The following is a 22,410-nucleotide window of genomic DNA, read 5'->3' as shown; positions in this document are numbered from 1 at the left end:
CCCCCCCCCCCAAATGGTCCGGCCCCATACCTGGAGCTCGTCGCGCAGGCCGTAGAGCTCCTCCCGGGTGGCCTCGTTCATCAGCCTCCCCAGCGAGCTGACCCAGGCCTTGGTGTTCTCCTGCACCCCCCGGGCCAGCAGCCGCATGTTCAGCCGGATCACCTGGACGTCCGTCTCCAGCGGCTCGCGCGCCACCTCCTGGCTGACCTGCGTGTAGAACTGCAGCTTCTCGTCGTACATGAAGCAGGACGGCCGCTTGGCGGCGAACTTCTCCATGACGATGGACTTGTCCAGCTTCCAGAGGTGGCGGAAGCGCTTCCAGCGGTTCAGGTAGGAGCCGACCGAGCCCAGGAGGCGGTGCGTGGTCTGGGAGACGGCCATCGCCCGCTCGGTCACGTGCGGAACCTGGGACACGTCGCTGTAGAAGCTGAACACCACCGGCTCGTCGTCCCCCTCCACCACCTGCGGGGGGCACTCTATGCAGGTCCTGTCCATCCAGCGCACAAACTTCTGCAGGGGGACCGGGAGGGGAAAGGGGGGGTAAAGGGTCACAAACCTGCAAGGACTGGCTAATTACTCTAACATACCGGCCCAAAAACTTTTATGGGGCAAAGGAAGAATAGAGAGTCACAAAGTAGCAGGAACGGGCACATACACCAATGTGTATTTTGTAAGAAAATGCTACTAGAGAATGCATTTATGAACTACAATCAAAATGGCAGCTGGTTTGCAGGTGACACACAATGTGCATTTCACATACATGATCCCACTGGGGATGTGGGTGGGCAGGAACTGAGATTTTGGTAGGCATGATTTGAGACTTGGTTGGCCATAAATTTAGGTTTTTGTGATGATGAACTAAGATTTGGGTGGCCATGCATTGAGACACATGCAGCTATTTGGACACAACTCTCAATTCAGTTCCGGAAAGTTATAAAATCTCCCCAATGAAATTTCAGTATCAGTTCCCCAGTGCTGCTGGGTCGTCTCCTGGTGTGCTATGTCTGCTTGCGAAGGCCACGGAACGGCGCCGCCCCCCCACCGTACCTTGGTGCTCTCCAGGCAGTCTCCCACGCAGTGCATGATGAGCTTGTACACCTCGCAGTTCTTGGGCTGGAGCATGATTTCGGGGGGGGACAGGATGGTGTCGATGCGGAACAGCAGGACGTCGCCCGTCAGCGCCAGGTTGAAGTTCTGGATGTTCCTGTCGATGTTCCAGAAGAAAGAGGGGTGTGAGAGCGTGACGCAGAGTCGAGTGGTGATTAGGGATGGATCATTCAGATTTTGCCAATACTGGTGCTGAAATTAGACTTTCAAAATGGTACCCCTTCCAAAACAGTGCCTGAATTGGTACCTTTTTTTAAGTAAAGAACGAACATCAACATTGAAGCAAGTCTTTTTTTATTGCAAAGGTAAAGAAATTGAAGTGAAATGGGACACCAAAACCTGCATTGCGATTTGATTCAGTAGATGCCGGTCATGTGAGAACCAGTGCCACAGTGGTACCGGGTTTCGACACCCAACCCTAGTGATGACCGGATTTGCCCGTCACAGATTCCCAGGGCGTTAGTCTTGGAAAGGCCTACCTCACCACCATCTTGGTGAGGGCGTCGAAGATCTTCTTCTCCCAGTAGGCGTAGTACTGGGCCATCCTCTTGGCCCTGCCGGAGTTGGTCTGCATGATCAGGCTCTCCATCTTGGTCAGCAGGGGGTGAATGGCATTGTACTTCCTGCTCAGCAGGCTCACGTCCTTCAGCCGCTCGCTCTCCATGAGCTCACAGAACTCCTTCACCCCTGGAACAGAGCAGAGCGGACAGGAAACGAATACAGGCACAGCTGGTTATCAGGTACGAAAATGATCCTCTGTCACAACCCCCAGCCTTGTCACTTCTCCTAATTTCATAGTGCACAGTTATACGCAATGCCCAGTTTCAAATCAAGGAGCACCGTGAGTGCATTCAGAGCTGCCAGTGATGATCATTGTTTTCAGAGTTTTGGTGAAATTTACACAGAACATCACTGGGTTTATGGTTTGCTTGCTCTTTTGCTAGGTGGTTTTAGTGTTTTCCTTTGTGACTGTGTGAATATAAACAGGGAAGGAGAGACGTGGCGCTTTCGGGTCGAGCCATACCCGGCAGGTCATCGCCTCTGTCCAGCGCCGGCAGCTTGAACAGGTTGGCGGTCTCGATGGCCTGGATTTTCACGTCGATGTCCTTCTCGTTCTTCTGGATCTGGTAGACCAGCGACTCAAACTTGGCCGTGGCCTGATTGCAGCGGCCGATGTACTCCCAGATTCCTGAAATGGACGGACGCGCACATACATGGTGTTAAGAACATTTTTTACCGACAAAAATGGCTTCGTGAAACAACAGCAGAAGAAAGGGTGCAGATAAAAGTTTTAAGAGTACCGAGTTCCCATAATATGCGCCAGAGCTGTGAGTGTGTGTGTGAAATGGGAGACGGGGGGCTGTTGCTGCTCACCCAGAGCTGTGAGTGTGTGTGTGTGAGATGGAGACGGGGGGCTGTTGCTGCTCACCCAGAGCGTTCCAGTTGAGCCGCTTGTGTCCCGCACTCATCACCCTCCGTAGCTCGGCGATCTGCTCCGTCAGCAGGCTGAACTCCGCGTCGTTCAGCGTGTTCATCAGCGAGTGGAAGTGCTCCACCAGCGTGGTCAGCCCGTGCACTTCCCTGCGCCGCCGCGCGCGAAAACACAGGAAACGGCCGGGTAAAGATCGGTAAGGTCCCCCCACCTGCCCCATATAACCGCAACACACACCTGGCCAGCTTTTCAAATCCTGAACAGTTACAGAGGCTGATTTTTCCTGATTAATCAGTAAATACTTATTTTCAGACTCTACAGTATGTCTCTGGGTCCACTTACCTGACTAATCTGTATTAAATGAGTATCACTTGACAAATCTGTATTAAATCAGTATGAATGGTAAATGGACTGCATTTATATAGCGCTTTTATCCAAAGCGCTTTACAATTGATGCCTCTCATTCGCCACAGCAGTTAGGGGTTAGGTGTCTTGCTGAAGGACACTTCGACACGCCCAGGGTGGGGTTTGAACCAGCAACCCTCCGACTGCCAGACAATCGGTCTTACCTCCTGAGCTATGTCGCCCCATGATTAGTATGACTTGACTGATCTGTATTAAATCAGTATCACTCTACTAATCCATATTAAATCAGTATTACCTAACTAATTGGGGAAAATCTCATGAAATCATGTCCCTTCAGTTGGGATTCGGTGCTTTGATCTCAGGGCCCCAGGGCCGGAGGCGGTACCTGAGGAACCGGACCTCCTGGAGGGCCACGCTCCGGGCCAGTTTGGGCACTGGGTAGCCCAGCTGCTCCAGGTACTTGGTCTCGGCGATGATCTCCTTCAGCTCGGGGGCGAAGTTGACCACGTAGCGCACCCCCCGGCACACGTTCCGCTCCGGCACCGCCGGCTCCTTCTGAGAGAGCGTTTTACCGCGCGTTACGCCCACGACTATTTCACCAATATCCACAGCAACAAAAATTCAGTTCATAGCATACTTCATCAAAAATTCCTCAGAGATTTAAGGATTATTTACAAACTTTCACTACTGCATCTAAAAAGCTATTTAAAATTCATACACTCAAGATGTTCAGTGAAAATCAACTCTGATAAAGCTTTTTTAATCCTAACAGAGTGCATATGGTCCCTCTTGAACACATTTAAAGTTCATGTAACACCGGGAATTTTGCTGTTTATCAGAACCAGCTCTTAGCTGAGGCTAAGGAGCTCATCTGATTGGTGGAGGCTGCAGAGATCACCTGATTGGTGGAGGCTGAGGAGCTCATCTAATTGGTGAAGGCTGAGGAACTCACCTGATTGACGGAGGCTGAGGAGATCGGCGAATTGATGGAAGCCTGGTCCCCTGACACGGCCTTGACGGTGCTGGTGCACACCAAAAGCAGGGTCTTCTTCATCAGCTGGGGCAGCTTCTCCTCCGCCGCCTCTCTCCAGGACTCAAATTTATTCATCTCGTAGTCCTTCATCGTCTTCGCCACCTCCAGGTACCTGTCTTTGGCCTTCACCGATGGGGCCAGTGTGAGAAAAGATCAATTCAGACAAATGAACAAATGTCACACGCATATTCTAGACTGTTACCGAGGTCACGGGTTCAATTCCCATCTAGGACACTGCCATTGTACTCTTAAGAAAGGTGCTTACAATCTAGTGCTACAGCAGCAAGGGGGGGGGGCAGTAACTGCTCTCCAAAAAACACGAAGCCATTAAAAACATTTAGCTGGAGAAGCTTAGCGCCAAAGAGGTTGCAGGTTCATAAATCCCAGGTAGGGCACAGCCACTGAGCGTGGCGCTAGAGCAGAGAGAGACAACGACGCACCGCTCGCCCCTCCTCGCTCTCCAGCATCTCGGGCACGTCCAGGAAGTGGACGATGGTGTGCTTGATCCGGCTGAAGAGCGACCGCTCCCAGTAGATGGCCCCCGCCACGGGGGGCTGGTTCTTGCTCAAGGGGGGGTTGTCCTTGTTCTGCTCAAACAGCTCGTTGATGATGTCCACCTGCCACCAGCCGCAAGGACACAACACGTCGGCCAAGATGAAGGACACAGAACTCTCTATTATCAAGATTCCATTCCAAATCCGTTCTTTCCTTGTTTTGTAACTTTAGTCCATATAAGCCAAAACTCTTAGAGGACTTTAAGCTTATTTTTGCATTACAAGGCAGGAGAATGCATTTTCCTAACATGAATTATTGCACAAAATTGACAAAAAGATAAACACAGTTGACACTTCGGCATTTTTGTTTCAACAGCCGGCTAACGCATTTAAAATAAAAACTGAACCAATGTGGAGCACCTCCTTGCAGTACTGGGCTAGGATGTCACAGAACTTCTTCATCATCTTCTTGTTGATGCGCTCCCTGGAGCGAATGTGCTTGAACTTCAGGAGCATGTCGAAGGCCACCTTCGCCGAGCGCAGCGTCTTGAAGGAGTCGTCTATGAAGTGGATGGCCTCCTCTTCTATGCCCTATGAGTGGGGGGAAAGAGACGCGTGAGGCGTGTCCACGTTTGAGCGGGAAAAACACATTCACGGGGGGAACACCAGAAAGAGACGGAATGGTCCCCAGGTCCTCCACCTTCCTCCACCCACCTCCACTTTGGTCTTGAAATCCTGCATGACCTCCTTCCAGCTGGCCATCTTGCGGATGTCGAAGGGGTCGAAGCTGAGCTCCTCGATGGGCGTCACCAGCTTGTCCACGCAGTACAGCACGTCGTCGATCCGCTTGGGGTCCCCCGTCACCGCCTTCAGCTGCGGCCCGAAGATGTTGTAGAACTCCTCCAGGGTCTGCGGTCCAGAACACAGGGACAGGACGGAATGGACGGAAGTTAGATGTGATGAAGAACATCTACTGAGGCGCTGCTCTAATACACAATCATTGCTGCTCTTTAATGTCAAGGCTTATCCTGGACAGAGTATGGCACCCTCCTTTAACCCTGTAAGATCACAAATATGTGATTAGAATGTTCTTAACTGAACATTCTAATGCTGATGTCACAATCACTGCTTCTGATTGAAAGCAGTGGAGTTCTAGAACACTGGATTAGAATTTTGAAAGAAAAAACCTTCTCTTCAAAGGGTTAAATGATTTTATGAACTATAGGAGAAGAGTGCAGACTTGACCCACCTGCAGGATATCGTAGAGGTCCTGGCAAATGGAGGACATGTAGTCGGTCTTCTCAAACAGTTTCCGCCGGTCGAACTCCCACCGCGGGTCTCGGCCCGACGACTCGATCTTGGAGCGTATATCGAAGTAGCTGGACTTCCACAGGTTCAGCACTTCCTTACCGTCCTGGGCTTTGGCCTTGGCCACACTTCTGTTGTCTCTGTCAGTCGTTTTCATTTAGAAGAAAATTCATTATGAAAAACAGGCACAATAAGGAAATATCGAATGATTAATGGTTCTGCACTCTTACAAGAACTTCGAGCATATACGTGTGTTCAGGTCTTAGGGCGTACTAGTTGGGGTGGATAGAGAGTCACTGGTTTCGCCGGAATACATTTTCCCCCTTCTCTTAACTGCACTGGCAGATCCATTACAATCACATATTCTTCTGTCTGTCCATCTGTCTGTATGTCTGAGATTCTCCAAGGCCCTCTCTGTCTGTGTATGTCCCAACACAAACTGGGCGGGGCGGGTGGGGGGGGCAGGGGAGAGTGTGTGCCATTCTTAAAGGAACTGTGGGCTGAAGTGGGTGGGGTCTTGTGAGGGGGGCGGTCTGGCTGTCAGGGTACTTATGAGGGACAAAATTCAGTGCAGTGCAATGCGGTGCTTTGCGGCGCGTTCCCTCACTTGAACAGGGTGCGCACGTTGACCACGCGCGCCACGCGCTCGGACAGCTCCCAGGCGATGCGCTCCATTAGAGGCACCATGCGCTCGTCAGAGTTGTAGTGACCCGAGATGATCCACACCAGCCTCAGCCCGTTCATCATGGGAGGGATGGTGTCCAGGATCACGCTGAAGTCCACCGCCATCACCAGGTTCTGAGTAATAACAATTATCATTAATTACACATGTGAAACAAGGCCAGTCCTGTTACATCTCTCCCGCTGTAATGAAATCAGTCCCTATCATGAAGACATTGTGAAATTACCAGGCCAGGTTTGTTTGTTGTGTGTATCATGAATATATGGCCTATAAGTGTAAAATACAATATTTGAAAATATTCACATGTGTAGTAACTCCTTACTCCTTACCAAATTAGTTACAAGCTAACTAAGGTACACAGGTATAGCTACAACTTAATGTTGCTAATGTTGTTAAAAACTACTGGGCCCATATTCAAAGTTTCACAACAGGACTGCTTGATCTAGGACCAGATCTTCCCATTCATAGCCTAACCTTGTCTATTACAAGTTAAAAATATAAACTGATCCTAGATCAGCCCGATCTCCCATGGTTTCCCCACCTTGAAGTGCCTCTCTAGCGTGCCGAGGAAGCGCACGTTCTCCACCGCCTCCACGTGGTACTTGCTGAGCTCGGTCATGGTCATGTCCAGGTTCTGCATGGTGACCGGGTCGGCCAGGGTCATGACCTCCAGAATCTTCTTCACCGCCGGCAGCTTGAGCTGCTCGCACAGGGCGCTCAGGGACGCCGTCCTCTCCTGCCAGTAGTAGATCTCCGCCATGGGGCCCTGACCCTGATGGAGGAGGGATCAGAGCAGTGAGAAACCAGCCACGGGTCCATACATGACAATGTCCCGTGACCTGATTGGTGGATGGGTCTCATGTGGGCGGGCCAGGGATTTTGAGTGATGGCCCAGGCCTCACCTGCGGCTGCTTCTTCTGCAGCTCCTCGATGACCACGGTGATCTGGGTCTGCCAGTTCATCACGCACTGGTCCAGCTTCTCCACCACCTCGGGCATGGACAGCAGCACGTGGGCGTCCGGCTCCAGGTCCATGTCGGGAATGTGCAGCTTGATCTCACCTGCGGAGGGAGGCGGGGCTGCTCTTAGAGCACTGACACGCGGAAAACACACTGTTTCCAGGGAGACCGCCTGGCACCGCCCCCTGCGTCCCACAATCGGAGGCTGGTGGGCATGTTGTCTATTGCTTGGCACAGACAGTATTTGTTAAATGTTGGCCGGGTTTAATGTTGCGTTTAATGTTATCATTGTTCAGTTTGAATACAATATAAAATAATGAAAATATAAGATTATATGAGTTGGATGACTGAATGTAACCTAGCAATATTTGTATAGCCTATTTTTTCACGGACATACACACACATGAACAATGAACATACATACATGCACATACACACACGTATGCACACACGCACACACACACACACACACGCACACACACACACACATGCATGCACACACACGCATACACACACCCTCCAGCTGCTGCAGGGTCCAGTCCACGTGGCTGAGGAACTTGTAGGTGCTGTTGAGCATCTCGTCCCGGATCACCAGCACTCCCTTGGACTCCCGGTCCTTGGCCTGCCGCTCGCCCTGACTGTAGCCGCCATTACTGGACTTCAGCTGCCCCACGGACAGCAAAGGGATGTACACCTGCAGGACGGGACAGAGCCCCACGGGTCAGAAAGGGCTTTAAACACACAGCAGGAGATCCCAAATATCACTACTGCACAGACGCTGCTGAAATGTTATGAAGCATTAATTCTTTGTTATTTTCTTTAACAGACAGCGAGTGTGTTGTTTAGCGCATCACAACTGCAGGCGTAATAAGGGAACTCTTAAGCTTGTCGCATGTCAAAACAGCAATGGCACATGAGACAAGAATGAAGAGTTTTCGTTAGGAGAAAAATCTGACACAGACTTCATGGGGTAGGGACTACAGAGTCCACATCAAAATGATTAGCGGACAAAGTGATCAACGTACGTGGTTCAGGAGGAGCTTCAGTATCAACAGAGGGTGTCCGTTCATCATCCCCATCTGCAGCATCCCCGGCATCGTGTCGTTAGCCTCTTTAATGTCCAGCGGCTCGGCGATGGGATCTGCGAGCAGTAAAAAAGCGTGCACGTTAAAACACGCTCAGCCAAGCAAGAGCATCAGAATCTGAACAGTACCATTGGTAGAATGAGTCAAGTCCTAATGGTCAGGTTGCTATCTGAGCAACTTGGCCTTTTGTCTGAGACAGGAAAATGTGTTGTTGCATTTATAAACACATAATTAAATATGGTCTTAATAACTAAGCCACAAACCAAATTAATTTGACTCTAATAAGACCAAGAGAAAGCAGGGGAGGACATGAAACCATAATTCTGAATGTGTTTATAACATGGCTTGCACCAATATATTACATTACAGGCATTTATCATAAGTTTTTATCCTGAGCGACTCACACAGCTTTTGCATTTTTACATTGTATCCATACATACATTGGAATATATACTGAAGCAATTCAGGTCAATTAGCTGATGGCTGTGTCCTACCTAAGAACTGAACCAGCAACCTTCTGGTGATGAGCCCTGTTCTCTAATCTATAAACGACACTGCCGCCCCGTTTAAGGGCCGTCCTGGGCCTTTGCCCTTACCTTTAGTGTTTCTGACAAAGTACAGCGTGTTGGACTCGGCGAACCTCTGGGGGGCGCTGTTCACTGCCACGTGAAGCTCCAGGTGGTACACCACCTTCACCTCGGTCCTCTGCGGAGTCAACGTGACACGGCTTGACACCTGCACACCCTGAGAGACACGTCTGAAACTGGCCAGATGTACTGAACGCTCCGAATGGTCACATCCTCCAGAGAACCGGCAGAACAGAAGTTTAAGCTTCTTCTTTTTTTTTTTGGCATTATACGTGTGGCTTGGATGACGAAAATGTAAATGTTATTTACATAAAGAGAGGGGAGAGGGTGAGAGAGAGAGAGGAAGAGAGGGACAGAGAGAGAGAGATAGATAGAGAGAGAGAAGGGAGATAGAGCTGTAGAGAGAGAGAGAGAGAGAGGGACAGAGAGAGAGGTAGAGAGAAAGAGAGAGGGGGGGAAGAGAGGGACAGAGAGAGAGAGTTTTAGAGGAAGAGAGGGACAGAGAGAGAGAGAGAGGTAGATTGAGAGAGTCATACTGTGAGTGGCAGCTCATCCTTGGCTTCAGCGAGTGAGGAGGGGGTCTGAGGCGCCCCCACAGAACTGGCGGTCTCTGAAGTCAGTGATGACTTCCTGCGCTTCTTCTTCTTCCCTACGGACAAACAAGCAGGAAAATGTGCCCCAGGACACGCCCCTTCTGACCCAGGTGCCCCATGTGCCCCTTTGATCTGATTTATTTTATTTTTTTGTATTATTGCTGCTGTCACTAATTCACACTCATTTAGCCAAAATATACCCTGTACAATAAAACCGTTTTTCGATCGTAAAACAGTTTTTTATAGGTTGACTGGCCTTTTCTCACTTCAAGCACTTAACCCTTTCAAAAGGTCTCTGCCTGGCCCTGTTGCACGCCAACATTTGTTTTCTTTTTTAAACACAAGTTTCCAATGAATTTGTTTTTTTTTAATACTCCTTAAAACCAGGTGATGTGGTGGTAGGCCCAAAATGAAAAAAGCAGCGTGCTGCAAGCAGTGACAGCCAGGTGCAGACATGCTGACGCTTCCTCACCTGGGGATTTTCCCCCCTCTGCTTTGCCGGGTGTGGCGGGGAGCTTAGCGGACTCCGACTCCTTGGTTGCCTCTTCATTTTCGTTAGCCTCCTTCGCAGCTGGGTTCTCTTCTGGGTCTTGACAGAACAGAAGTCAGTGTGAACACATACAGTCGCTAAGATGAATACGCAGCCGCGGCACATAAATGTATTGATAAAATGGACGGATAATAACACCGGCTTAAAAGCAAGGCGTAAAGTCTGTAGCCTGTAGAGAACTGTAAATCCTACAGACAATGTCGGCTGGCAACCTGCATACGCAAAAACTGCATTGAACTGTAACCCAAGCAACAGTAATAGGATTCTAAAGAATACTGTGACATTAAGTTGCGTAGCCTACACTTGGTGAAGATCTTATATTGCTGCAGATGACTTGGGGGTCAAAGCTCCCCTTCAGAATCGTTGGCTAGGATAAAATTCTGTTATGTTTATATTCTAACAGTTTCACAAGAGTTCAAACACATACTTGTGATACTGTAATTCGCCAATAAAATACGATAGGCCAAATGGTGTTTAGTTCACATCAGTGCACTACGCATTCTGGCATGGTTCAGGAGGTAAGAGCGATTGTCTGGCAGTCGGAGGGTTGCTGGTTCAAACCCCAGCCTGGGCATGTCGAAGTGTCCTTGAGCAAGACAACTAACCCCTAACTGCTCTGGCAAATGAGAGGCGTCAATTGTGAAGCGCTTTGGATAAAAGCGCTATATAAATGCAGTCCATTCACCATTCTAAGTCTTAACGTGCAATGTATGGTGCATTACTCGTAACAGACGCTCTTTGTCAGAGCAACTTACAGAACGTAAATACACGACTAGCATTCTCTTTTACGTTTCATAATTACAGCTGGGATTGAGTGGGTTCATTGCATGGACTTCTGAAACGACAGATGTCGTATACGTTTACTGACATAAACGTATTTCGTCTCACATGCGCGAGCCAAAAGATCTACCGCACGCACTGAACAAGTCAATGACCAGAGAAATGAGTTTGCGCGAGCAATGAATTTAAAGTCAGAATCTTTCATCCGTTGGTTTAACGTACCGTTAGAAAGATTATTGGCTGTTAACCATACACCAAACACATACGCTTAACTTTAGTTACGACATAGGTAGCCGTTAACTAACAGCATCATAATGAAACTTGCGTATGTTGTTCTGTTAATGTTAACTTTCTCTAATTTAGCGAAGACAGCCAATATATCAGTATCTGGCGTAGCTAGACTGCAACTGTGAACTAGACTAGACTAGCAAATATTATATACTAGCTAGTCTAACTGTGTAACTAACTTTAGCACAAGACTTGATCATATAATTTATTAACAGTATCATCATTGTGATCACTCACCAATTGGGACTTGCACTTCAACCTCTTCTTCCCTTAAACATTTGAAAAACAGTAGCGCTGAAACCCCCTCTTCTTCAGTGATCTCGTTCAAAAACCGATTGATTTTTTGCGCCTCCTCGCCATCCCCACGACCCAGCAAGTCCTCAAAGTAGCTGACACTGTCAAGATTAAAACAGGCGCACACGCGGTCTCGTAGCCATTCCACGCGTGGGTCATCGAGTGACATTTTGCTGAAATTAAAGTAAATTTACATCTTATCCATTCAAAACTCTCTGCGCTTGTGTACACCTGCGGCTGCAGAGACGCTTGTGGTTGTCTTGGCAACCAGCGCACTTCCGGTTTCCGTGGGTGTCTATGCTTGAGCCAGAGCAGAGACCGTAGAGCCGAGCGTACGGCCACAGAACTTAGACGCTGGTCTGTCGCACTTTTTGCCTTAATTGGAAGCATTTGCTAAGGCACTTTCTGCGGAGGGGAAGCTTTCAGGTTGCTAAAATATCTGCATATACGCATAGTTTATCCATATCTTTGTGTGTCATATAGGGCATCAGCGTTTTCCATTTATGCCTACCTGTCCTGGGCCATCCTCACTGTGGTTATCCTGTGCTGGTGTGTTAGTTTTGAAGAGTGCAAAACTTGTGTTGCTGTTTAGGTATGTGGCATGCCCCCCCAAACAATAACTCGGCGGATGCCATACCTGCCATCCCAATCGTGGCATCACTGCCAGCTCCCTAAAGAGATACCACCATCGGCACATCAGCATCTGGGGGTGCCTGTGGTCCCTTCTTTTACTGAAAATGTGTGGAATGCACAACTATATTGTAAATCTGTGAAATTTCAAGAAAATGGGCTAAAAGCATTTGATAGATGTGCATTTTTCAATATCTGAAAGTGGAAATAATTCGCATTTATGCCCTTATGTTTTGAATTGTAACTGTCTTGATAACACATTTTATTTAAATATATCTAGTATATTCCATCTCTGTAATGATTCACCACCCTTTTTCCAAGATAGCCACCGCCCCCTCTTGGACATTTTGCAATGGTTGCCCAGTTTGAGATGTAAGATAATTTGAAATGACCCTTTGAAACCTATGTAATTAATTATGTCAAATATAAATGGTGTACATTATTGAACAACCATGATTTACATGTCTATAATAATAATAATAATAATAATAATAATAATAATAATAAAAATAATAATAGATCTAACTGAAAGCAGCACGGAAGGGGCTAAGCACTATGATGGATGAAACTTCCGATTCAGCTTACTATGTACAGTGCCATCTTTGACACACTGTTGTGCACAACAAACTCCAAGGACAACAAACACGCAGGAAAACACGTTAGGATGAACCAGACTCAAGAGAGGGAGCCCACTCTACTTCAGGGGAACCAAATCAGCGGCGTCACTAGGACACCATCATGTGCAATGAGGGGTAGATGAACAACCAAAATGAACGGTTTCCCCCAATCGGCTCAAACTCAACAGATCGAGAGTTTTTTCTAATGGCGCAAGATGCCTAGTTTAAAATGCAACAGATTTTTTTCAATTATGCCGTATTAGTGAAGCACTTTTAATTGAATGGCATTTCAGCAATTTGCCCCACAACCTCGCCCGGCTATTTGTTACCTGTCTGATTGACTGGTGTCTCCGTGGCATGTTTAAACACCATAACACTACCTCTGTTTATTAACCGCCACCACACCACCGCACTGGGTGACACCAACCCTAGTGACGCCACTGAGCCAAATCAAAGGCATGCATGTAGATACCATATTTTGAGTTCACAAAACGTTAACCAAATGGACTGCATTTATATAGCGCTTTTATCCAAAGCGCTTTACAATTGATGCCTCTCATTCGCCAGAGCAGTTAGAGGTTAGGGGTTAGGTGTCTTGCTCAAGGACACTTCGACATGCCCAGGGCCGGGTTTGAACCGGCAACCCTCCGACTGCCAGACAATCGGTCTTACCTCCTGAGCTATATCGCCCTCTAACCAGCAGCATCATTTTGCACGGAATTACTGTGCAACCTCCTCACGAAAAAAAACTGCTTCTGTCCAAGACAATTTTATTCTTTCATCGCTACGTCCGAGCTATTAGTGCATCCGATGGCTGCGTTCACGTCACTTGCATTGAGACAAAATTGCAAATGTAAATTTGCGCGCAATCAGATTTCATTGCATAATCTGCACAGACACAGCACATTATGTCTGTTCTGAACACAGCAGATGTACCAACATGCAGGTTGCGTTACCTATGCATTATGCGCAACGTTGATAAAAATGCTACGTCCAAAAGCTTCGCTGCGCAAAAACATTTCGTCACTGTTCCCAGAATCCCCTGTCTTCACTCGCTTTATTCTGCTTGCAGCAGGCAGTGTTCGTAATAAACATGGCGACGGCCGCAGCTGCTGGCGTGGGAGAACTGCAGAAAGAGCTGATTTGTCCAATTTGCTTGGATTTTTTCGACGATCCAGTTATTTTGAAATGTGGCCACAACTTCTGTCGAGGTTGCATTTTAATGCACTGGGAGGAAAATGGAGACGATGATATAGGATATCACTGTCCAGAATGCAGACAGGTTTGTACCTCTAGCTAGCTAACGTTAACACTGTGTTTAAAACCACAACAAGATAGCTAGCTTGTTACCTAACTGTAATTGGAGAAGGGTATTCATCAAGTGCTTCTAAATTACCTTTAGTTCATAGCTTGTCATTTTAAAGTTATATTTATTTTTGTTACAGTGTTTTCATTTGTTAAAGATTATGTTTATAACGGTAATGTCTTGCCCCCTCTCTCAGGTATTTGGCAAAATAAGCTTCACTACGAATTACCTGGTAAAGAACTTGGTGGACAAATTGGACGGACTGGAATTTTTGAAGTCAGGTAAACCCGCCGCCCCAGTGAAGCCCACCAAACTGGACGGCAAGTGTGACAAACACGGCGAAGAACTAAAACTGTACTGCCACACGGACAGCAAACCCATCTGCGTCGTGTGTCGGGAGTCGAGAGCGCACAGGTATGCTGGGGATTAATGCATTGTCCCCCATTTGATGCTTTGCATGGGCACTTTAAATTGGTGCCCATTGGCAAGATGGCAATCAGTGACTTGAAGTTTTTTTGTTTTTTATTTAGCCCTCTGTAGCCTTTGGCATTGTTAGCTTTATTATAAGCTAGCGAGGCCACTGCCAAGCCAACCACGCACAGACAAGACAGCAACCCAAGGATATCGTGTCACAACGACAATGGAATGCAATATTACCCATGTTGTTGTTGGCTTCGACTCAATCCTTGCAGATTACATTGGTATTGGTACTGGCATTGTAAACGCCGATTAACTAGGAGTGAAAGTTGGCTAGCTAGCTGGGATAATAGCTAACTAATGCTAGCCATGCTTGTCGCGCATAGCTCACGTTGGTCTAATAGGCTGTTAGGTTGGTTGACCAGCTAACAGTGTGGACCCCCCCACCATATACATTCGAATAGTCCAATATGGAGCACGAAGGCGAGGTAAAAGATAAGGTGTTGGAGTCCTCTGTTCTTGCAGTTACAAAACACAGCTAAATGCGATAGGAGAGAACAGGTGACTAAGTAAGTTCTCTGATGTCTTGGGGCTCTGGCTTCTGTTCTCATAACCGAGAATTCTATGCCGAAAAGTTGATGCATAACGCTGTCGTGGAATTGTATACGATGGAATATGTAATGTGTGCACAACAGATGCTCTGTGTGTGAGCTGTAATGTGTGAGAGACAGACTTTGTGTGGGCAGAGTTTGGGTAATCATGTGTATTGTACGTGTGTATGTTTAAATACATTTGTGACAGTATAAGGGTCTGAACTCAAAGATAAATGAAAGAAAGAGAAGTTAAGCAGACCACTCAAGGTGTGTGTGTGTGTGTTGGTGGGTGGGAGAGTGTGATCCAGCATGATACTTCAGTTGATATACTTGCTTGGTGTGCCATAATGTTGCAAAATAATTTGTGAGAACTAGGGTTGCTGATCTGTGATGTTCTATTGTTGTTAATGATCACCAGTGCTTAATTTAGCTAGTCTAGGTCAGTGTTGCCTGACCCCTAATCTCTGACCTGATCCTTAATTTATTAAGTATTTAGCCTGTTAGTTTGCAAACACTGATGCTTGTCTCAAAGCTAGCTCTAAAATGAAGTTTCTTTAAAAGGCACCATGACGTAGCTCCTTTGCCAGAGGTCATCGATGACATGAAGGTGAGTCGTGCGTACTTGTAGTGTTCAGAATCTTAACGGTACTATAATGATGGAGTCTGGCCAACTTCCAGGGAATGTGCTGGGATAATAAACTGCTTGTCAGCCGACTGTTTGTCTTGGAATCCTTGATCATGTTTAGGTGGGAATGCAGTTGGAGGGGATGATTCAAGCCAATGTGAGCACTGACCCTGTAACGAAACTGTCTAGAACCCCTGTCACAAATGAAATTACCCTCCCTTAAATTCCCTGTCATTTAGGTGCGGGGCTAGACATTCATACTGCCCAATGTAGAAATTGTTGCATGCTGTAATACTGAAGCTAACGCAATGGCGGACACAATGGGGTCTGTATCACAAAGCAGGATTACGGAGTTAGCTGGATAACTGCACTGAGTAAAACCCGGCTCATTTTACTTCAGTCCGTGTTCCAGCTTTGGGAGGGCTCTGGGTTTTTACTCGGCGCGAGTTATCCGGCTAACGTGGTAAACCTGCTTCGTGATGGCGACCCCAGGTTGTCAATTCCTCTCTGTGTTGTGATTTTTAAAGCGCACTCGTCGTCTCTCTCAGGGGGAGCTCAGGTTGAAGCTCATTAAGCTCACCTGGCAGAAGTCGCTGTGTGAGAGGGTGAAGTCGACGGACGAGGCGGCCAAGGCCGACACCAAGGTGAGTCCCCGGCCCATTTCTCCAGTCCACCTCCACCTTGAATCGCTTCCTCTTCATTCATTTGTTACGTTGACCCACCAGCACCCCAACTCTTCATTGGACATCTTTATCAATGGGTGCTTTTCTTAATTACAATTAACTATTTGTTATTTGTATGTTTATTTGCTAGGAATATGTCAGAAAACATTGTTACAATGTTAAAAACGAGTATTAAATGTGTTTTTTTTGCTAATTTATAACACCTGTTCCCCGGTTAAACTGATAAATTAAAAAGCAAACTTGTGTGGGCGGAGGAGATGCAGAACAGAAGGGTCTGTCGAAATTAAAACAAGCTGGAAGGTGCCCATGGAAATGTGTGCCTGCTGAGGACTCGGGACGTGGCAGCCCCAGCCCAGCACTTTCGTTTCCGCGGGCTCAGGAGACGCTGGAACGTTCCCGACCCAAACGTTCCGTCGGCCTCTTTCTGATGCGTCGCCGTCCCTCATTTGACTTTGGCCTGTGCCCGAGTCTCCGCCTACGCGGTGCCTTCACGTGGTACTTGTAGTTTTCCAGGGCCTGACAGGGCACAGAAAGCTGTTGGGCTGCTTCTTGGTTATACAAGCTTATGCAGTGCCAAATTCACATTAGGCACATTTTATGTACCGTTACCCATCAAAGCCAAATGTAGGACGAACGCATAACAGTAAGCAGAATATGTAGTTGGTGCCCGGCCTCCCACCCCTTGCTTTCCTGTGTAAAATGTGACATCAGTATTGTGGGAGAAAGATCTGCTTTGTGTACATTTTGCTTATACTGAGAGCCAGTATGTTTCATCATGTGTGCTTGAAAACAGTATGTCTATTTCTGTGTGTCAAGATGTGCTCGAGCAGTAACGTTAATTGTAAAATGAGAAACCTGCCCTATCCAGGGAATGAGTAAACATAGTGTGAAACAATCGATATAGAGACGCCAAAAATTTTGCAAGACGTGTTGTTTGTGCTTTTTGAATATCTTTAGAACAAGCTGATTTTTATCCTTACAAGGTGGAGGATAAGATTGCAGAGCTGGAAGTGTATAAAGATCTGATCTACCCCACCTTAGGGTAGAGAATATAAAATAAAAAGTCTTATGCCTTTTTGTGATTAATCTAGCGTAAGAAACAAGATCTGAAAAGGAAGATCGAGAACGACATCGGCGCTCTGGTCCAGTTCCTCCTGGACGAGAAAGAGGACATCCTGGCCAGCCTGGAGGCGGAGGAGGTGGCGACCGTCGCCATGATCGACGAGAACCTGAAGGACGTGTCCAAGGAAATGGCCGCCGTGGACAAGGCCATCACCGACATCCAGAACCACCTGAGCGGGAAGTCCACCTTCGAGGTGCGTCCGCCGCCGTCTCCTCGCGAGGTCTGTCCACCTTGAGCAGCGCTGCTCGACTCCGCGGTCTCCGCAGGCATTCGCTGCAGCCATACGCTGCACCACCAGATGTCAGTAATGAGCTTACTTCCTGATCCGTGGAGGAAAAAAGGGAAATCTGGTGGTGTATTGTATGGTTGGAGCAGCTTACCTGCAAGGCACTGCGGCCCACAGGATGTGGAGTTGAGTGGTGCTGGCCTGGAGGATATAAGGTGGGCTGTTTAGTTGAAGTCCTGAGGCTTGTGGAAGTTTTACATAAATGCCTAATTCTAAGGAATGCGGCCATGTCTGTGTGTTTGTTAAACGGTTTCTTTTCAGATGGTGTTACTACAGTAACTGCTTACTTGATCGCGCATCAGTCTGCACTGCTGAATTTGCCAGTTCTTTTCCAAAAGCCTTTTTAAATGTCAGTTGCAATGAATGTTTATCTGATATCACTGACCAATACCTACAGCATTCTGGGTAATGGTGGTCGAGACTTACAGTTTTTCTCCACACTGCTCTAATGTTTTAATAGTTATGAATAGTTATTTTTGGAAGGAATCCTTACTTCTGAACCTCATCCTAGTTGGTAAAAAAAAATCATAAGAAGGGTCTACATTAAATTGACAGTCAGACTAAATAGCGGTTATGAACAGTTATAAATATTTGACAGGTTTGAGTGTGAGATGGAGCACAGTCATTTGATGCATACTTGGGTGGCAGTGTAGCATAATGGTTATGGTCTTGCAACTGCAGAGTTGCAGGTTTGATTCTCTCTAGGGGCACAGCTATTGTACCCTTGAGGAAAGTGCTTAACTCGAATGGCTTCAGTAAATATCCAGCTGTATAAACGGATTGTATGGAAAAAAAATTAAAGATCGTTCCCATTTACGACTTTTAAGTTCTGGATCAGACAGTCTGCTAAATTCCTAAAATGTAAATGTACTTGTGGGTTTTGCTTTAATGTTCTCATGCTTGTTTGGTTTAATTCTCTAAAGCCTGTTATTAAGCAGCTGATAGTTTGATGGATAGCACTGATGAGCTAAGCAGCACTCTTACCACACGACTAACGCTATCGCACAGCAACGGGCATTTGAGGAGACGTGAATATTTATATGCTGTGACCAAGCTCTCCGTGATGTAACCAACTGTGTTATAATTTAAGTGATTCCTGCCACATGGTATTTTTCACAAATCTAATCTCATGTTCTGTGACATTAAATAGTATGCCTTTTCACAGTGGCATTTTTACACGTCGTGGAACCTAACTTGACCAGAATTTTTAATTGTTTTGGTTAAAGTTTTTTCCTTTGTTACTGTGGCTAATCTAACCCCCTTCCTTCTCTCTTCCCTTACAGGCCATTAGTCAGACCATTGCAAGGTACAAATTTTTTCGTCGTGTCACTGGTGTGAGTCATTTGGGCTGTCAGACTATATCACGTTTTCGATGACCCTCCTGTCCTTTCCTCCCCAGCCCGTTCCAGGTCTCCTCCCCCTTGCAGGCCACCAACTGTCCCCCAAACTGGGAGGAGTTCAACGGCCCCCTGCAGCTGATCATGTGGAAGAAGATGATGCACGTGCTGCACACGGGTAAGGGTTAATCGCCTATTTTAACTGACTGATTGAACTGATTGTCAGGCTAATTGAACGGACTATTGAACTGACTAATTGACTAATTTAACTGACCGACTGACTAATTTAACTTACTGATTGACTAACTGGAATAATTGACTAATTGGACTGATTGTCGAGCTGACTGACTGATTGAACCGACTGAGTATTTGACTGACCGGGTCTGTTTTTACCCCTAACCCCCTCCTCCCTCTGCCTGCCCACAGTCCCCGCCAACCTGGCCCTGGACATGGACACGGCGCACCCCGGCCTCCAGGTGGGCGACTTCGACACCAAGGTGGAGGAGGGCCAGGCGCGGTCGCTGGAGCCCGACCTGCCGCAGCGCTTCACCCGCTTCCTGGGCGTGCTGGCCACCGCCCAGTTCTCCAGCGGCCAGCACTACTGGGAGGTGGACGTGCGGGACAAGGGCGTGTGGTACCTGGGCGTGACCACCGAGTACAGCAACCGCAAGGGCTACGTCAACCTGTCGCCCTCGGCCGGCTACTGGAGCCTGTGCCTGCAGGACCGGCTGTACGCCAACGAGGAGGACGCCCGCCTGTCGCTGGCCGACTACTGGAACTCGCCGCGCGTGGGCGTGTACCTGGACTACGAGCGCGGCCGCGTCTCCTTCTACGACGCCGTGGCCATGAAGCACGTCTACACCTTCGAGGCCTACTTCGACGAGCCCGTCTTCCCCTTCTTCAGTCCCGGGAAGAACGACCCGGGGAGCCGACTGCAGCTCTGCCACTACTACTGACCCCCCCGTCCCCGTCCCCAGCGCCCAGAGAAGGCCTTCACGGCGTTCCGTCGACCATCCGGTTTCAAGCAGGGTTCTACGCTGTGCTCCAAGGTTGCGGTCGCATTTGTAATTCACTGGATTTTCTACTAATTAGTAGGACGACCTTTTTTTTTATTTTAAACTCCCAATGTAGCCACATAGAAACTCAGTTTAGATGTAAGAACCAAGTTTTGAACAGACAATCCCACAGCTGATTTTGGACCGACGTTGGGACTACCGAAAAATTATGAACTGACAATTTAGCGAGTGCCACGTTTTTTTTGTGCCATGTTACCTCGGGGGGTGTAGTCTGCCATGGTTTTTAGAAAAATTATTTATAAGTTTAGATGGATTATGCTTTGTTTTTAATCTGTTCTGTCTTCAGTTGGCGTGGATTGGGGCAGACTATTAATGAAGCGTTCACACAAGGTTATCACTTGAAACACAATGGGAAGTGCAGGCACTGGTGACTTTTTGAGCGGATTTTTTTGTTACATTTACGCATTGTGGCCTGTTTAGGGTAGCTGTGCTGATTCTTCCAGGTTTATCTTCTGGTCTGGTGGTTGGCATGGTGATTCTGTTCTACACAAACTAAACTTCACTGTAGAATCTTCTCCTTGTTCAACAGTTGAACTATTTCCCACCCACCCCCCCCCAATACTTTGGTTATACGTTACTTTAACATGGATGAATTTTGAGGTTTCTGTATAAGTGCTTTTTTCCTTCTTTTTTTTACCTATTAATTTGTTATTTTACTTCATGTTTTAATATTGGATCATGGACGCGTTATTCCAGTCGATTTTAGGGTATAACCCATTTGATAATGTATTCATGTTATTTGTGTATTAACCTTGTATCAAATGCAATAGGTGAAGTTACTTTTCTGCTGTACTTTAACATCAGTCTTTAAAATAAAATACGACTGTATTTTAATGTTTTGGGTATCTTTGACTTGTTTGACCTAACTATCCTACGTTTGTATGTGAAGTGTTTTACTTGAATGGTTTTGGGAGTAAATGGGGAGCCAAGTTAGCTTGTGGAATGTAAGTTTCAGGAACCCAATTTAGCAAACACTGGGCCAAAACTAGTGTCTAACCTGACAGATGGAAAACGGAAAAGGGATTTGTACGTTTCTGTTCAGATTTGCTCAGCCACACATGAATTCTCCTACAGGGCCATAATGTACATAATCTGTCTTTCCATGGCACCAAAAATATTTCTCAAACATTTTTATATGTACAATTCTCTAGATGTTCATATTAAGATGAATGCTTTTTTTCTGTCGGGGGAAATTTGGAGAATTTAGGTTTTACTTCAAATCAAGTTCATGTTCAAATTGGATCTTTTTAAAGTGGATTTTCCTGCACAAGCTCTGCTGTGTTACTCTTCTCTCTCACATTCTGGGAAACTGAGTTTTTTTTTCTTCTCTACATTGTTCCCATTCTTGTTTGTCCTCTTGTTTGTCCCCTTCAGCACTTCAGTAATGTGTTTGGACGGTACAGGCAGTCAGGCACGTAGCGCTGTGTTGTGAAATCATCGTGTGATTAAAATATCAGGAATTTCAGCTCTCGAGTCGCGAGACTAACCTGCTCGCTTTTGGGTGGGATTCGTTCCACTGGCTATCGGTGGTGCTGGCAATCGTGGTCAGCAGAGACCCAGCGAGGACGCGTGGGAAACGCGTGCCAAACAAAACCGGTCCAAGCAAGTCTACGTTCCGCTCGTGTGCTCTCTGCAAGGGTCAAGGGTCAATTTAATGTGCAGAGGGTCGGTCAGACAGGCTCCATGGTTCAGACGTTTGAAGAAGTTCAATTACCTCTCTTCATCTGTAGAGGGCGCCAAGCCTGAAAAATGCACACGTTGCATGGAGGAGCGGTCTGACTGGTAAGATGTTAAGCAACACTATCTCTCAAGTCATTTTTTATGGGTAATTTGATAGTATGTATTTATTTGAAATGTTCCAGAGCAATTTGTTAATCTGTTGTAAAGGTGTAATTTATAGGGGCAATTATACCCATTAACTAAACACATCTTATCTTCACTCAAGCTTTCTGCTATTTATCAGAAACGGATAACTCTTAAGAGGTCAGAAAGAATTGAGAGAGGAGAGAGCAAAAGATGAAGAGAATGAGAGAGAGAGAGATAGAGGTAGAGAGAGACAGAGAGAAGGCCTCCAGAATCCTGCTGGCAGACTGAAATCTCCATGGAAACGGTAACGGAGGCTCATCTGAAGGCCTTATTCGGGGAAGAGAAGTCGTGACT

General features: G+C 47.0%; 2 protein-coding genes across 3 annotated transcripts in view; one reads left to right on the top strand and one right to left on the bottom strand.

Moving 5' to 3' along the window:
- dnah10 (dynein axonemal heavy chain 10) overlaps positions 1 to 11,792 on the bottom strand; it is a 43,405-nt gene extending 31,613 nt beyond the window's left edge. The window contains exons 1-20 of the mRNA XM_064352680.1: positions 11,501 to 11,792; positions 10,118 to 10,234; positions 9,589 to 9,701; positions 9,062 to 9,170; positions 8,406 to 8,521; positions 7,897 to 8,074; positions 7,325 to 7,482; positions 6,964 to 7,194; positions 6,348 to 6,538; positions 5,682 to 5,880; positions 5,147 to 5,341; positions 4,853 to 5,023; positions 4,379 to 4,555; positions 3,858 to 4,061; positions 3,291 to 3,460; positions 2,537 to 2,688; positions 2,132 to 2,296; positions 1,587 to 1,794; positions 1,048 to 1,204; positions 31 to 510 (exon numbers count right to left, since the gene is read on the bottom strand). Coding sequence (XP_064208750.1) covers positions 31 to 510; positions 1,048 to 1,204; positions 1,587 to 1,794; positions 2,132 to 2,296; positions 2,537 to 2,688; positions 3,291 to 3,460; positions 3,858 to 4,061; positions 4,379 to 4,555; positions 4,853 to 5,023; positions 5,147 to 5,341; positions 5,682 to 5,880; positions 6,348 to 6,538; positions 6,964 to 7,194; positions 7,325 to 7,482; positions 7,897 to 8,074; positions 8,406 to 8,521; positions 9,062 to 9,170; positions 9,589 to 9,701; positions 10,118 to 10,234; positions 11,501 to 11,726 — 3,717 coding nt within the window. The 5' untranslated portion in view covers positions 11,727 to 11,792. The remainder of the gene's footprint in view (positions 1 to 30; positions 511 to 1,047; positions 1,205 to 1,586; positions 1,795 to 2,131; positions 2,297 to 2,536; positions 2,689 to 3,290; positions 3,461 to 3,857; positions 4,062 to 4,378; positions 4,556 to 4,852; positions 5,024 to 5,146; positions 5,342 to 5,681; positions 5,881 to 6,347; positions 6,539 to 6,963; positions 7,195 to 7,324; positions 7,483 to 7,896; positions 8,075 to 8,405; positions 8,522 to 9,061; positions 9,171 to 9,588; positions 9,702 to 10,117; positions 10,235 to 11,500) is intronic.
- Positions 11,793 to 13,823: 2,031 nt separating this feature from the next.
- trim47 (tripartite motif containing 47) lies at positions 13,824 to 21,084 on the top strand. Of its 2 annotated transcripts, none has more exons than XM_064352677.1 (8): positions 13,824 to 14,086; positions 14,307 to 14,524; positions 15,682 to 15,727; positions 16,273 to 16,389; positions 17,520 to 17,744; positions 19,121 to 19,143; positions 19,237 to 19,352; positions 19,601 to 21,084. In XM_064352677.1, the coding sequence occupies exons 1-8, from the start codon at positions 13,898 to 13,900 to the stop codon at positions 20,128 to 20,130; spliced, it is 1,464 nt and encodes a 487-aa protein (XP_064208747.1). In that variant the 5' UTR covers positions 13,824 to 13,897; the 3' UTR covers positions 20,131 to 21,084. The 2 variants fall into 2 exon arrangements, with proteins under 2 accessions (XP_064208747.1, XP_064208748.1); XM_064352678.1 differs by having other exon boundaries at positions 13,826 to 14,086; positions 16,294 to 16,389.
- Positions 21,085 to 22,410: the final 1,326 nt, after the last annotated feature.

The sequence above is a fragment of the Anguilla rostrata genome, chromosome 9 (assembly GCF_018555375.3).
Source record: "Anguilla rostrata isolate EN2019 chromosome 9, ASM1855537v3, whole genome shotgun sequence".
NCBI classification, from domain to species: Eukaryota; Metazoa; Chordata; class Actinopteri; order Anguilliformes; family Anguillidae; genus Anguilla; species Anguilla rostrata.
This window is presented reverse-complemented; position numbering and strand designations above follow the sequence as displayed.